Here is a 16,839-nt window from a genome sequence, read left to right as displayed (position 1 = left end):
TCTAAAAAATAATCAGCAACTACTCAAAGATATATATTGTCTAGATTTATTCCTCTCCTATGCTATTGCGATTTTGTACCAGGAGGAGACATTTTAAGATGTCACCGTGGACTCTTGGGACTAATGATGGACATTTTTGCTATTTGCTGACATTCTTTGGACTAAATGATTAATTAATCAATCAAGAAGATAAACTGTTGATTGCTGATTCATGAAATAAGTTAAGTCGCAACCCTAATAAATTAACTTTACTGTTTGATAAACCCATGTGTCTCCTCATAGTCTGAGTTCAGCTGAAACATTTACAGGGATTATTATGTGCTTCATTGATGAAAACCACAAGAGATAGTTTCAGTCATTGTTTTATTATCAACAGAAGACTCACCAGTTACGTGGCAGCCATACTTTTTTTAAAAACACAAGTTACATTCATGGCTTTAAATCACATTGTCCCAAACTGTGTCAAACAAAATGCAGGTAACAACAGATGATGGTCACGTGAGCTGCTTTCAGTCCACTGCAATCTCAAGTTAGGAATGCCACTGACATTTTGGGAATACCTCAGAGAACTGGTCTATAATGACCACAGTCCGGTCTCTAGATTACAACCATACTACAAACTGACATTCAGACCACTTTCATTACTGATATCTGACAATGTAGTGTGGAACAAAACAATGTCAGTAATTGGTACAGCATTGCTCCAAAAACAAAAACAACGCAGAAATCAAATTCTTTAAATCATACATATTATTTTAAGAAAAAAAAAAACATGTGACAGATCTGACAACAAACCACTCACCATAGCAATAACACACTAAGTGGGGTCACAACATCGCCCTGTAAACTTTAAACTCCGATCAATACCAACACCTCGGTTTTAACAGCAACAAACGATAAACAAAAGCAAATTAAATTGTGAAGTCTTATTAGTTTATGGTCCTTTTATACAACAAAAATCTATTCTTTATTACAATGACAAAGGAAAGGGGAAACCTTTTATGGATTGTGTGTGGGTGGTGACTGTAATGTGCCTCTGATGGAAGACTGGAATAAGCCCTATCAATGACAAATAAATGGGATAAAGCTGTGTTTTATCGGGCCTGACTGGAAGATTACAAAACCCTTTCCTTAAATAGAGAAAACCATCTTTACATGGCTCTGTGAGGAGTGGTCATCATTCACAGAAGAATGTTGAAATGCTAAAAGCGTTGTACGACAGAACAGTGGCGTTGCTTTAAACACAGTCTTACAGCATCCGTACATAGCATGTTTGGAATCGTGTATACTCATGCAATAAAGCACAGTGTTAGTTTTCGTCACAGCTTGACCCACTGAAAGCACAACATTTTAAGACATTAGCGGCGGTAAACAGTTTGGCATCAGGGAGGGCACTGGCGGGTTACCATGGCTACGAGACCTGAGACTCAACGTGGCAACAGGTACATGTTAGTGCCAAAACAGAGACTGTAGCTGTGTCCCAAACCCACACTACAAACTAGTTTTAAGCAGGATTTGAATGTATTGTGTATTCACGAGCAACAAAATAAACTCTAAATATGCTAAAAAAAACACCACCTGCTTTTTGAGATTGTTCTCGCACAGCGCACTGCACAGGAGCTGCTCACAACTGAAAGAAAATAACTGCATGGTGGTGACACCGTTCTTACTTAGTAGAGGCATTTTAATGTTGAAACAGTCAAGTATGTTGATTTCTTGTAGACTAACTGCAGACAACAGTGTACTATAAAGATTAGTATATAGTACATACTGTGTACAGTTGCATGGAGTTGGGACACAGTATAAGTTTGATGATATTCTCCATTTTTAATCATCAATAAATCCCACAAAATTCAGAACAACAATGGATTGACCTTATAGATAAATACTTCCTGTGTAGTCCAAACCTACCCATTTACACGTGTGTGTGTAACATTTTTAAGAGTAACTGTGAGCTGTTTTTAAAGATTTACATCTTCAGTGAAAATGAATAAGCAGGGAAGTATTAAGACACAGACTAACATTAGTTTTGGTCCTATTATGGGATTTGTTGACAGCAAGAAAAATGTAGAATATCACCAGACCTATACTTCAACACAACCTAGTAAAAACGCAAGTCATACATAATTTCTATGGTGGTAATACGTCAAGTATGGATACCGATAGGCAGCTCATTGTGGTCAGACGCCCACAGATCCACTTCTATTGGTCCCTCATAGGTACACGTCCATAGTGTTGAGGATCATGTGCCGACAGAGCGGGCAGTTCTGTTGGTATATGGGCTGCCTCAACAGGATGTCCTTACAATCTCTACACAAGCAGAGGTGCCTGCACGGCAGCAGCACCACCGTCTTGGTGCAGTCCTGACAGATCACACACTTCTTCCTCTCCTCCTGCTCCTTCAGGAGATTCAGCAGATTCTCAGCAGGCAGAGGTTTACTGTCTTTGCCTGAAGACGACTGCTTCTTTAGTGGCCTGTCTGTGCTTGATGAGGGGAAAACTAAATCAAGCAGCTCCTGGTGGGCTCCATCTCCTGCTCTTCCATCTGGCGGGTCCCGCCTCTCCTCCCCAGGGTCGCCGTCACCGCCCACTCTGTTGTTGTCATCCCTGTTGAGCTGTGTCCTCAGAGCCTGACCTAGCTGGCTGCTGAGTCGAGTCAGCTGCTGCCAAAGTCCTCTCTCTAGCAGGTAGAGGTGATGGAGTACTCGTTGCAGGTGCTGCATGGCACGGCGTGCAACATGTGGGGTGCGCTGCAAGGCTGAAGCGAGGCGGTGGAATGCCAGGTGAAGTCTGTGCAAGGCAGGAAACGAGTTAATGTAATCCATAATTCGCACAACAGCCTGGTGAGTAAACTCTGGATTCAGGTAGGCAGTGGTAGTTAGAGCAATAGCAACTGTGAGCAGGAGACCGTAGATGTTCAATATGAAGACGCTGATAAACATATGAACCAGCGAGACCAGAAAGTCCAACATCAGTTTACAAGGTGACCACAGGAACGCTGAGGTACCGACCAGGCTGCTGTAAATAAAGGTGAAGGAGGTCAGCGTGAACTCAAGCACCTTCTGTAGTGGGCTGGAGACCGTCTGCCACAAACTGACCACCTCTGCGTACATATTCTGGGTGGCAATGAGCGCAAAGTTGACCACGGTGTTGGTGAAATAGACCACCAGGCTCACTGCGATGCTACAGCCCTCCAGCACCGACAGCAGACCTCGACACAGCTGCTCCTTCCCACGAAGCAGGACGTGCATGGACAGGTAACCCACCATCTTCAGGCTCTCCAGCAGCCCCTCCAGAGCCAGCACCAGGCTCCCCAGCATGGTGACAGTACCCTGGGCTGCATTTGATGTTGCCTCTGCCATGGACATCAAGCAAAACACGGTGAAGTTTCCCAGCTCCACCACAGAGTTGAGGAGGAGGGTGGGTATGCTGTTTATAAAGGTGATGACCGCCAGGATGGTCCGCACCACGGTGTGGACGATGACAAAGTTCAGGTCCAACAGCAAGCAGACGGCGTCCAGGCATTTTACCACAGTGGAGATTACAAAGTTCACCAAACCCATGGTAGTGTACCCTTAACTCGGTTTTACCTCTCGGTGCTCTCAGGTTGTCTCCACGGCAAAGTCCATGTCTTGTTTGTTCAGGGAGAGATACTCCGACGTTAGTTACCGTTACATCTTGTTCAAACGGTGAGTCTCTCCATTGTGCCAGGCGGAACAGTACACATTTTCTCGTCATTTAAGACCTCGTTAAAGTTGCTTTTCATATTTCCCTCGTGTTTGTTGGGCTGAGACGACGAGCTAACACAGTAAACACACGCGTTACTGAAGCGGATGTTTTGTTTCAAACGCGAGGCAGACACTTCCGTTTATTTTCCAGGTTTCGTTTTGGCTTTCCGTTCAAAACATGCTCCAGAAAGAGTTGACTAGTTAAACAGTCAGTTTACAAGACACTTAATATGTAAAACCGAGCGGTGAGACCAGGAGAGACGCTGAAAAACACACAAAAAGCTTCGGTATGTTTACCGTCGTTACAGTAGCCGCCATGTTTGTTTTGGTCGCTGCAGCTGAGCTCTTCACTTCCTTCCGGTGAGAAGACCCTACGTCACAGAACCGTTAAAGACCGTTTTATAAAATATAAATCATAAAATAAAATGTAAATGTAAAATAAAATCATATACGTATAACTTCTAATTATAATTTTAATATAACATAAATTAAATAAAAATAATAATACTCACACTAACTCATAAATGCCATATGTACAAATGTTGGACCAATCAGCTTATTGGTTTCTACCATGAAAATTAAGGAGAAATATAGCTTATGTATTATTTTAACAATTTTATTAGCAAAATATCATATCCACTTCTCTTAATATAAAAATTCAAATCATTATTTCTCTGTGTGATTTTTGCGTCCCGATTAGAAATAAGAAAAACAAAAACATATTTCAGTTTCTTTTTGTCACACTTATTTGACACCAAAAGGAGCATAAAAATATAAAACAGTCATTATCTTTATTACACAAAAAGTTGCCATTTATGCATGGTTTTTGCTATATTTCTTTTGGCCCTGGGACATATTTTGGACACTAAACCCTGCTTAATTTTGAGTTAAATATTACAACTACTCTAATATTAACTTCAAATACAAATGACACATAAACACCCATTTAAATGAAATGTGTCATGTGTTTGTTTGTTTTTTAAGTACTTTATGTGTGTATATATATATATATATATATATATATATATATATATATATATTTTTTTTTTTTTCTCTCCATAAAAAGAGCACCTGTCACTTGTGGTTGCTGTCATTTCCACCACACTTTACAAAATGTAAATTCATGGTGTAGTTTTTTAAAAAATGTATTTATTAATTTATTTTACAGTTTTTATACTTGGGTGAAAGGGGAGCACATGACTAAAGGACAGTCAGCTCCATGGAGGGAACTGAAACAAGAAGAAATCAGGGTAAAGTTCTTGTCTGTTATTTCCAAACAGCTCATGTTAACGTTGAATGTTCAAATTATAAGAAAAACAACATTTTATATTGTGTATTTTGTGCATATTTATGACTAACACAGAACGTCAATCACACCACTTTGTTTCAGTCAGGAACTCTCTCGTCATAGATTGAACCATTTATACCAACAAATGGAAATACAGTTATGTTTGGCGCTGAGGGCTCCGCTCTTGAGGTGCTTCCTGGATTAGACAAGCAGCATGCTTTGCCAAAACAGGGAGCGCAATGCAGAAAAAACCCTCAGGTATAAAAGAGTGGGCCCAAGCAAGACATAAAATGCCATTTAACCTTAGAGCCATGTTAGGACTGAATTAGGAAGGTGGAGGCTGGGGTGGTGGAGATAAAGCTTTGCCAGCAGCAGCAGCAGCAGCAGCAGCAGCTGTGTATAGCAGGAATCAGGAAGCCATATTCAAATTGACCACCTTATGTGATAATGGGCTGTGATTGGTGTGTGACTGATAAACAATGATCCAATCAGCTGGCTGTCAGCTGATTACAGCTGGGGCATACGACTTCCGTATCCTGCATGAACTAACGCAAAGCTTTTTTTATTGTGATGAAAAAGACACATGGTGATGGAAATAACATTGCCAGTGTTATATTACTGAAAATATTGTATTGATACATTTCTCCAAATATGTTACATTTTCTAAACTTTTCCACATCAAAATTGACCATATTTGAATAATGACCCTAATATTACTCATTAATGAAATTAGACATTAGTACATTGACACAATCTCCTCTTCAGTCAATAAGAGTCATGATAAAATGATTCAAATGGGCTCTTTTAATCCACCTGGTCTTTGTTCAGAAAAATAAGCTGTAAACAACAAAGTTGAGAAAAAAAAAAAAAATAAATCACAGGAAAAAGTCCTCCTCAGAGAATTGCCACCTTAACGTGGTGGAGGGGTTTGTGTCCCTGTGAACCTGGGAGCTGTGTCGTCCGGGGTTAGTAGGGTAGGGTCTCAAAAAATGGTAAGAGCGATTCGAGAAGAGCTCGATGACACAGCATATTTGGACTCTGAGCACCTCGCCTGTTGCATTGTGTGCTGAGCCACAGGCAGGGTCGTGGCCCTGGGCGTGCTGATCCCTGGTGTTGCAGTCTGGCTCTGGGGACGTGGAATGTCACCTCTCTGACAGGGAGGGAGACAGAGCTAGTGTAGGAGGTGGAGCGGTACCAACTAGATATAGTTAGGCTCACCTCTGTTGAGTTAAAGAACGACAGGTGGACTCAATAATGCAGACAACCACAGAGCTCAGTTCAAAAAGGGTTTATTTGCTCCACCAAGAGAATTATACTAGTTGTCCAGAGTGGGTTTTGAACCCAGGTCTTCTGCATTAAAGGTGGCAACACTGCTGTTAGACCACATGGACAGGTAGTACTCACTGGCTGATACCACAGATAACCAGGACAGGGGAGAGGACAGAGCTGGACTGAGGCAGGGTGGGGGGAGATCCACCCCCAGGATTGGGTGTCAGAGGAGTGGGGCAGGCAGTGGAGCAGAGCAGGCTGAGAAGGATGCAGCTTGAGGCTGGACTGCAGCAGGCACAGACAGCAGCAGGTGAGGCAGGTAAGCAGCTGAAGTTCCGGAGAAGCAAACTGGAAACCGAGGAGATCAGAGTTAGGAGCGAGGCAAATGGCCAAAAAACAAACATGCACAAAACCTGGTGCAAGACAGGTGCCAAGAGCTTTACCATACGAAGGCTGACAACGAACTGGCGACGACTGCAGAGAAGAGCCGGTCTCAAATACTCCAGGTAGATTGCTGAATGATTGCAGGTGTGGAGATGATTGCTGCAGCCTGCCTCACCTGCTCACACTCACACAGAAAGGAGGGGGGAAGGGAAGAGGGAAAGGAAAAACCAGGTGCAATCCTAACAACCTCCATGCACAGCTCTGGTTCTGGAACCAACCTCCTGGAGAGGGGCAGGACCTTCGCTTTTTCTGGAGTTGCCCAGCGTGAGAGGCGCCAGGCGGGTGTGGGGATAGGTCTCATATACTACATGTAGTTTTTCTTAACCCAGAATTGTATATAATGTCATGTATTGGGTTACGTAGGTCACATGGTTAGAAAAACAGGAAGTTTTGGAATCACGGCAGCCCGGAGGCGTGCAATGCGGACTTGTGATGTTACTGTCAGTTTGGACAATAAAGCAAGTAAAAGAAGAAGCTTCATGTCATGATTAGATTCGGAATGCACTGTCTAATTGAGTATTAAGATGGGCACACAACATATAAGATAAGGAAAAACCTGAAATGTTTGTTCTTGGAAACTCTCTCGCTCTGTGTGTGTGTGTGTGTGTTTGTGTGTGTGTGTGAGAGAGAGAGAGCGAGAGAGGAAAACAATTGCAGCCAATTTACATCATTGTGATCTTTAATGCCGTCGTTTTCCAATTTCCCAAACTCATTCCACTCACATTACCACGATGTCACTCTCCCATTACCTCAGCCACGTTAGTGACAGACAAACACAAAAGCTTTGCGCTCCTGAACAATATCAACAGCATTTCCTTCCTTGCCTTGTGCCTCATCCTCCCCATCTGAGCTGAACACTAGCGAAGGGAAACTCCGTCTGATACGATCATGGGAAATCCTGTACCGAACCTTTGGACACTTGACAAACAGCATTTTTTTAAGCATTTAATGATACAACAGGGATGCGTAGGAGCAGTGCAAGAAGCTATAAACGGTCTTGTGCATTTACTTTGTCTCTGACAGAGAGCTTGTAGACCTGCTCCTTTTATGGTAGCTAACCTTCCCTGTGGTCCTTCAGCAGGCCAGTCGTCAGCTTCCTTTGTTTGTTTTCTGGTCAACCAAATCCTTCCTCTCTGACTGATGAGGGGTTACAAAAGGCCTGCTTTCATGCTACACCTCCTGCAACTCCCTTTAAGTGTATTTAATGGATACTACACAATAATGTGTCCGCTTTAGTTTGGCCTCAAGAGAGGTCATCTTGGAGGTATCCAAATTCATCGACATCCATTTTTATGAGGGTTGCCTCTCATAAAGAGGGTCAAGGCTATATAGTGGAACCAAGATAACTTGTTCCTTTAACTTTTTACTACACACAACATCCACACCTGCCTGAAAGTGTGCAGCTTCCAGATTCCAGCAGAAATATCCAGCCCAGCGACCTGAGAACTTCACTCCAGCTGAGACAAAGATTGGTATCAACTTCGGCTATTTGTCAATGATGACAGGCCCTGAAATCCATCTTACATCATGACCTGCTGTCTTTTCAAAAATGTTCAGTCAAAATAAGAAAATAATCACAAAAATAAAGACCAGAGAAAAACCCTACAGGGGCCCCAATGTGGAAAACAGGATAAAATAGAGACAGCATGACAAACCAACCCCTTGACGTGCTTCCTACAAGGAGCCGAGAGCCCGTGGATGACTGATTTACAGCGACGGGACGTCTCACCCGCTGGATCATTTCCACCAACCAAAGAAATGTGAGCATCTGACCCGCCCTTCCACCCCATTGTCTGCTCCAGAAACAACTCTTTACTGCTTAGTGTCAGCCCCATGGGTAGCTCAAATCAAATTAGCAGAGTTCTCACAGCCACTTGTCTTGTCTTTAATGTAGAGTTAAATTGTATCTATAAAGTGTTGAAAATCGAGAGCAATCACCAGCTGTACTATTTTTAAATTTTTCTTGAGAGAAAAATTTCCTTGTGGTCAGAAAGATCATTATCTGACTTTTGCAAAGATCAAACCCTACCACCAGACAGGAGCACTGATTCTGCAAAAATCTGAATATGTTAAAAGACACAAAATTTTTGAATGACATTTTGTGTCAGGTAATCAGTGGAGACTCTAGGAAGATACTGGTCCCCGCCAAGAAATAGTCTGATACATAAACCTGTAAAAGACAGAAGATAAAAGATAAAAGATAGAAAACTGTAACTTTTACACTTTGGTCTTTGTACAGATGGCCACTTTATTAGGTACACCTTGCTCGTACCAGGTTGGACCCTCTTTTGCCTCCAGAGCTGCTTCAGTTCTTCATAGCATAGATTCATGAAAGTGTTGGAAACATTCCTCAGAGATTTTGGTCCATGTTCACATGATAGCATTATGCAGTTGCTGCAGATTTGTCAGCTGCACATCCATGATATGAATCTCCACCACATCCCTCCACCACATCCCAAAGCTGCTCTATTGGATTGAGATTTGGTGACTGTGGAGGCCATTGGAGTACAGTGAACCCATTGTCATGTGCAAGAAACCAGTTTGAGATGATTTGAGCTTTGTGACATGGCACATATTTTCTCTTTTTCGGACCATCCTCTGTAAACCCTAGAGATGGTTGTGTGTGAAAATCCCAGTAGATCAGCAGTTTCTGAAACACTCAGACCAGCCCGTCTGGCACCAACAACCATGCCACGTTCAAAGTCACTTAAATCACTTCAGAACTTCAGCAGGTCGTCTTGACCATGTCTACATGTCTAAATACATTAAGTTGCTGCCACGTGATTGTCTGATTAGCTATTTGTGTTAACAAGCAGTTGAACACCTAATAAAGTGGCTGGTGAGTATGAAATATGTGAATCAGTGAGCTTTAGAGATGCTGTTGGACAGATTTTGTAGCCTCTTGAAGGAGCCAGGCTGACTGTTTCCCCCTGTTTCAAGTCTACGTGCTAAACTACGTTCATATTCATATTTACAGTACTGCTGTGGCTCAGAGGTAGAGCGGGTCATCCACCAATCGGAAGACCAGCGGTTCCATCCTTGGCTCCTCCAGTCTGCATGTCGAAGTATCCTTGAGCAAGATACTGAACCCCAAATTGCTCCCTTTCATCGGTGTGTGAGTGACTTAAAAACAAACAAACTGAGTAGCAGGTGGCACCTTGTATGGTAGTCTCGGCCATCAGTGTGTGAATGGGTGAATGTGACTTGTAGTGTGAAAAGTGCTTTGACTAGAACGGCGCTATACAAATGCAGGTCCAGTACAGATTATAGTGGTATCAATCTTCTCATGTAATTCTTGGCAAGAAAGTGAATGAGAATACTTCCCAAAATGTCAAACGATTCCTTCAAAGCCTCCTTCACACGGCTGAGGAAGAGTTCTTGTGGAGCAGCCCTGTCTCCTAGAAATTACGTTTTCTATGAACATAAGGAGGAGATGTTGTTAATCAACATATCTGGCCAGTCACAAAAATGTTGAAAAATGCTCAATGACAACGTATTTCAGTTGTTTTCTGTCAGAATAGGCAGTCTTACAACACAGTATCCACTCAGAGTGACTATACAGCATTACTAGTTTATTACCTTTTTTCTAATTAACATTTTACCAAAATCTTGATCTTTCCCTAACCTTAACCATTACGCTTTTGTTGCCAAAACTTCAGACAGGTGACGGGACCCCAGCCTGAAGTTCTGTCAAAGTTTTGCACTTGCTACGCCTGCCATCCTTTCCAACCACCTCCTTCTGAAGCCTACGCCGTACAGTGATTTAATGTTCTGTTACCTGAAAGAAACACTGTCTCTGAACATAATCCAGGCAGTGATTATGTTACCACAACAGTGTAATTAAGAAAGCAGTTTAATATTATAGAAACGTAGACTAGGAGACAGGGTTGTGTGGAGAAATATGAAATCCCTAGACTATGTTTCCATTTAGTTTAATATCAAATTAATGGAATTTTGCCTAGAAATTAAATCACGACTTGCAGTATCGTCCAATTTAAACCTAATTCCTATACAGCGCACCCTTACGCATTGCATTCTGATTCTGATTTCTGCATTTAATCTATAATGTTTAAAAGAACAAGATGTCTTCAGGTTGTTTCAGTCAAACTCCAACACACACACACGGAATAATTTGCCCACTGTCCATAGTGACCCAACCGACCAGTCTTCAATTTTGAGAAGCTGTCATTGTGACCGTGACTTCAAGTTTTGTGTTGTGTTCCCAGACTTTGTGGTTCATTTTGGGATGTAGAGTTCAGATCATCTGATACAGTGATGACTTTGGCTGCCAGCCAGTACACTGGACTCACATAAATTTACATCCAGAGTACATCTGTGTGTGCGTGTGTGTTTTAGATAGAGGACGGGGGGTAGGCGGGCAGACCAGAAGCTTCTCTGGGAAAACACAAACTCCAAACAGTAGAAATCACTGGAGTACAGACTGGTTCGAGACCCAGAGCAAGACCCTGCATTCCTCAGAAACCCTCCGCCTCAAACCCACTGCCTCCACCACACGCTGAGCAGGTGAAAGAGGGAGTGGTGGAAGAGTGAGGGAACAGGTGGGGAAATGAGGAGCGGGATAAAAGACACATTTCAGGAAAAGAGACTGACGATTTTGCTGATGTGACTCAGAGAGATATGAATGGGATGACTAAGTCTGTGGAGGTCACTCAGTGTGACTTTCCTGTTCTTTGAGTTGTCTTCTCAGGACCTCGCTTGTGCATCTGCAGGATGTTCGTGAGTCTGCAGGCTGTAGGAGCTGCTTCCTGCGTCATGACTCATTATTCTGCATCTGTCCAAAAAGGGGGGGGAAACTCAGTGAGAGTCTTTGTTCAGTTTTTTTTTTTAATTCCAAAGCTATCAGTAATGTCTAAAATGACTTAATTTATTCATCAGCCAAATAACCCAAAAATCTTGCAACTCATGATTAGTTTCATTAGAAATAGATTTGCCTGCTATTTCCTCAATTAATCACTGAGTCATTTTGCTTAGAAAATATCAGAAAAGAATGAAAAATGTCTATCAAAGTTTAATGAAGTCTTCAAATTGCTTTGTGCCCCCAATTTACAGTCTAAAACCCTCAAAATATTCACTTAATTTATTTGACAAAGAAAAGCAGCAAATTCTTACATGTAAGCAGCTGAAACCATCAGATGTTTGGCATTTTAGTTTAAAAACAACTGAAACAATTAATCAGGCATCAAAAATTGTAGCAGTTTAATTTCCTGTCCTCTTTAGCTAATCAATAAATTGACCGGGCATTCCGAATACGAAACTGAAAACAACTCTTTACATGTGTAAAGCTGTAAGTGTTTGTTGCTTCTTTTAAATAACTGAGAAATAATTCATCAGTTGAGGCTTAAAGGTGCTGTATGTAAGAATGTGGCCAAAACGCCTACTGCACTCAAATTCAAAATACTGCCGCGACTCGTGCCCGCACCCCCTCCCCTACAGATTCGAGGTTGCTGGACAGCGGCACGCTGGAGACTGATTTGTTTGCCCACGGGCGGCTGCCATGGCAGGGCCGCGTCGCTGCGTCCTTGATCTTCGGTTTTCCAGCGGACCATTCGAGCAAGTCCGGCTTCTCTGCTCATAACGCTGCTGCCGGGATACAGCGCAGGAGGAGCCAGCCGCTAATGCTATGTACCGTTACCGGGACACTGCTAATGCTGCTTGCCGTGCTGCTAACGTTTGTTTCTCAAAAAAATCAGTCAGGTCGATGACCCACCTGCACATGGGCTACAATGTATGATCGAAAATGAATAACAGTTGAAAGTATTCGAAATGTCCATCCCCGTCTAGCTATGATGCTAGTTAGCCAACTTTGTCTAAAGCTTACTTGTTGAGGAGAAGAGTAGCCACTTCGACATCTGATTTCAAATTTTTCTCCGCTTTCAACCGTCTCCACCGTTCAAAAGCATCTCCTATATAGACCCTCGCTTTGCCTCGAGTTTTGTCCTGGCGTTTTTGGGAATCATAATGAGGTCGTTTGGGTTAAGTCGCACCGTCAGCCATTGTAGCTCAGTCGTAAGTGTAACTGATGCTGAGACTCTACTGACTGCGTGACTGGTAGACGGCGGTGGGTGGCGCAACAGGCCCAAACACAAATTCAAAACATAAACATGATTTGCGGACCGTAATTTTTTTTTTTTAAATGCGAATATTCTGGCTGTACTATTGTTGTTGGTAAGATCAGTTTGTTATATTAACATTATTCCTTAGTCTCTGTGACATATTAGGAGGATTTTATGACTATTTGCTTTAGATTTCTTACATATAGCGCCTTTAAAAATCATAAGCACTTTACCCTGGAGATATGATCTCATTTCCAAAGGAAAATGTATGATGACACATCCTGTATTGCATCATGACTTTATTGTTTTAATGAATTCACAAAGCTAAACAGACCATATTAAAGAGATGTACAGAGGCTTTATTTTAAAGTGTAGTTTTTTAATCCACAAAACTCGTTCGGGGTTTTGGAGGATAACAGCTAACAGATAACAGATAACAACTATAAAACTGTTCTAATGCATTTCAAAAACATCAGAACCGTTTGTCTGTCGTAATCCAAGTGCCCTGAAGCTGCGGCATGCAAAATTGCCTAGCTGATGGCTAGTGGTGGTGCTAGTTCTCGAGTCTCGCGTGAGTTGCCATGTAAACACAGCACGCCTGCAGGCTAAGTGACCACGGTGAGAAATTTTGCTATAAAAGTGGAGTAAATTACGTCTTTCAGTCAGTTTTGCATGCCGCGGCTTCAGCACACTTGGATTACAATGGACGAGCCATTCTGATGTTTTTGAAAAGCATTAGCGGAGTTTTATTACATTTTCAAAATGTGGGTTCCATGCACTTCAAGTGTAGCTGTTATTCCGGCTAGCTGTTATCCTCCAATACCGCGAGCAAGTTTTGTGGATTAAAAAACTACACTGGACTTCTTGTCGGCATGAGGGTCAGTAAGTACTGTCTGTATTTTCATTCTCAAGTGGCCAGTTCCTTTAAAGCTACACTTAAAAACCTGCACTTGGGGTGGCTGTAGATACTGAACCCCAAATTGCTCCCGATGGCCGTTCAATCGGTGTGTGAGTGTGTTAAAATCTGAGTAGCACCTTACATCGAAGCCACGGCCACCAGTGTGTGAATGTGTGTGTGAATGGGTGAATGTGACTCTTAGTGTGAAAAAAAGCACATTGAGTTGTCAGATGACTAGAAAGACGCTATACAAGTGCAGGTCCATTCACCCCAAAATGTACTTATAATTAAATATTTGTGTCGTTAAAGTCTTTGTTTGTTAAAACAAGTGAAAAAAGTTTTAATTAAAATCTTTTCTTTCACAGTTTTTTTTTCTTTTTCCCAAAATCAAGTTTCATTTTTCTTAATTTGATTCAGTCAGCTGCCTTTTCCCAACCCATTCACCAGAATAAATGTTTGCATTGCAAGTTTCAGCAAACCATGGATACATTTGTAGAGGCCTGTCAGATTTGTTGAAGGTTTACGTTTCCCTAAGTGTCAGTTTTTAATTTTACGTTTTGACAGTGCTGTGGTCAATTCGAGGTTCAGTTTAGGCACAAAAACCCGTCGGTTAGGGTCAGGGAAACATCATGTTTGGGCTTAGAATATTTGGTTTGGTCGTTATACAGCTGGACATGTACCAAACTATCATAACCACCAGATTTTATTGGTCTTGAACAGAAGCCTGCTGCTGTCTGCTGCTTGGCACGCCATCCATTATCCCCTCCTTCTCCTGATGAGAGACTCAGCTCACATGTAATCTGGACTATGTCATACATTAAAACGTATAAATGTTTTATTCTGGCGACTGGGCTGTTTATTCTTATATGTTTCAAGATTCAGACACTCATCCCTTGAAAACTTTTCATTACAATTGGAAACACAGCTGAAATTACCGCACTACACTGACTGAAAATAAGATTTTCAGAATTAAATTCCACACAGTAAGGACTTAATAAGAGGGATTTTTGCAGTGTAAGTGGCTCTTTAATCCTCATTTTCCTTCAGCTCTAATTGCCCCAAGCCAGGATAACAAGCTGCATTACTGAACTGAAGTAATTAACTATTTTAATTCATCTTCCTTTTCTCTTCTTCGTAATACCAAACTCTTCCCATGCTGATACACTGAAGAAACATGTCAGTGGGTGGATTTATTATGATGAATGCCCCCTATTACATATAATCACCATGGAGAAGCAATGTTCAACTCTTGGCTCATGAAGTTATCAAAGTGTCTCTTTGTCACAATCCGTGTTGTTGTGACGGAGTTTAGCAGAAATTCAAATTTCTCTCCCACTCTTCCTCCGAGCCCCCTCACCATACCAGTGCATGCTCGAAAGCCCCCCGTCCTCTGGAGCAGCTCGGACAATAGAGGTCTCTCATGCCGGGCAGACTACCCCCCAAAACAACTTGCTCTCGGGTCTGGCCTCAGTGGCTTGGAAAGAATGACTTCTTTTCCTCTCTTTCCTTCCTTCAGGCTTTCCTTAGCCCATGAGCAGGGCGCTGTGAGCCCTGGTGAGATAAACAGAAGTCGTGTGTAATCATCAGTCACAAAGGAATGGCACACACAGGAGTGCACGGCGAGGACGCTCGAATGAGTGCATCAGGAGTGGAAATCTTAAAGGAGCCAAGTTCAAGGGGTAAAATTGAGTGTGAAAACTCCCAGTAGAGATAAAGGTGATTATCTGATGGGCCAGAGGCTCACTCTTAGATAAAACACGTGTTTATGAATGACACAGTTTGTGTGTAAAAGCTAATTTTATTCAAAGAAAGATTTCAAGAAATATTTACTTTCTTGCCGAGAGTCAGATGAGACGATGAATATCTCTTGTCTGTAAGATAGAGTTACAGCCAGCAGTGGGTTAGTTTAGCTTAGCATTAAGGCTGGAAGCAGAGGGAAAACGCTTCGTCTTAACATAAAATAAACCTCCTCTAAAGCGGCGTCCATGGCATGTGCATTACTTTTTAGCTGTCCAAAATCCAAATTCACTGCTCACTGTAGGGTAAACTACAGTACATGTAGGCATTAGTGACGCAGGCTCATGGCCAAGAAACAGTCCAACACAAAACTTCTCATAAAACATAACTTTCTTTTTTCATAAATGTTTCTGTTATTGTACAGATTAGATGAAGAGATATAACATGTTAATAAGTGAGCTTTAGAGGTGCTGGTAGGAGGATTTGTTACTGTTGGCCAGGCTCGTTGTTTGGACCTGTTCTCAGTCCTTATGCTAAACTAACCAGCTGCTGGCTGAAGCTTTTTTAAAGGGGTATCCATCTTCTCACCTAATTCTTGCCAGCCAAGAAAGCAAATATTTTGAACTATTCCTTTAAAGAAGAAGCACAAAGGTAATATCGAGTGTGAATTTTCCCAGGCATCCTACTGGTTTATACAACGTATCTTCATTTATCTTCAGTTATGCACATGGTTCAGAGGTACGACCACAGAGGTTGTTCGTACACACAGTTTATTATGATGACCCATATTTACATTGTTGTTTGGTGGCGACCTAAACCAGTGGATTGCCCGATTGGTAGAGCGTTACTGCCTCAAGTGAGGGAGTTCAAGTATTTCGGGGTCTTGTTCACGAGTGAGGGTAGAATGGAGCGCGAGATGGATCAGCACCTATAGGCATGAGCTCTGGGTAGTGACGGAAACAATGAGATCGTGGATACAAGCGGCCGAAATGAGTTTCCTCCGTGGGGTGACTGGGCTCAGCCTTAGAGATAGGGTAAGGAGCTCAGACATCTGGAGGGAGCTCGGAGTAGAGCCTCTGCTCCTTCAAGTCGAAAGGCGTCAGTTAAGGTGTTCCGGGCATCTGATCAGGATGCCTCCTGGGCGCCTCCCAGAGCACGCTGGAGGGATTACATGTCTAATCTGGCCTGAGAACGCCCTGGGGTCCCCCAGGAGGAGCTGGAAAGCGGGTCATCTGGGGTGCCTTGCTTGGCCTGCTGCCCCTGCGACCCGACCCTGGATAAGCGGATGAAAATGGATGGATGGATAAGTGGTGACCTCTAGTGGCCCTAGCAATTATGTTGGGGAGCAAAGGAGGAAGTTCGGTGATGCACTGTAGAATAAAGAGCAACAACAAACAGAGG

The 16,839-nt window shown here is 42.5% G+C and overlaps 1 protein-coding gene across 1 annotated transcript; it reads right to left on the bottom strand.

Annotated features, from left to right (window-relative positions):
- Positions 1-348: 348 nt before the first annotated feature.
- rnf26 (ring finger protein 26) lies at positions 349-4,068 on the bottom strand. The gene has a single exon (XM_050059360.1). It carries the CDS (start codon positions 3,561-3,563, stop codon positions 2,214-2,216), a length of 1,350 nt encoding a protein of 449 aa, XP_049915317.1. The 5' UTR covers positions 3,564-4,068; the 3' UTR covers positions 349-2,213.
- Between the last annotated feature and the right edge of the window lie 12,771 nt (positions 4,069-16,839).

The sequence above is a fragment of the Epinephelus moara genome, chromosome 2 (assembly GCF_006386435.1).
Source record: "Epinephelus moara isolate mb chromosome 2, YSFRI_EMoa_1.0, whole genome shotgun sequence".
In the NCBI taxonomy this organism is placed as follows: Eukaryota; Metazoa; Chordata; class Actinopteri; order Perciformes; family Serranidae; genus Epinephelus; species Epinephelus moara.
Note: the sequence above shows the minus strand (reverse complement) of the source record. Positions and strands in the feature narration are given on the sequence as shown.

Coding starts and splice junctions, on each gene's coding strand:
- rnf26 (XM_050059360.1), bottom strand. CDS start 3,563: ATGGGTTTGGTGAACTTTGTAATCTCCACTGTGGTAAAATGCCTGGAC.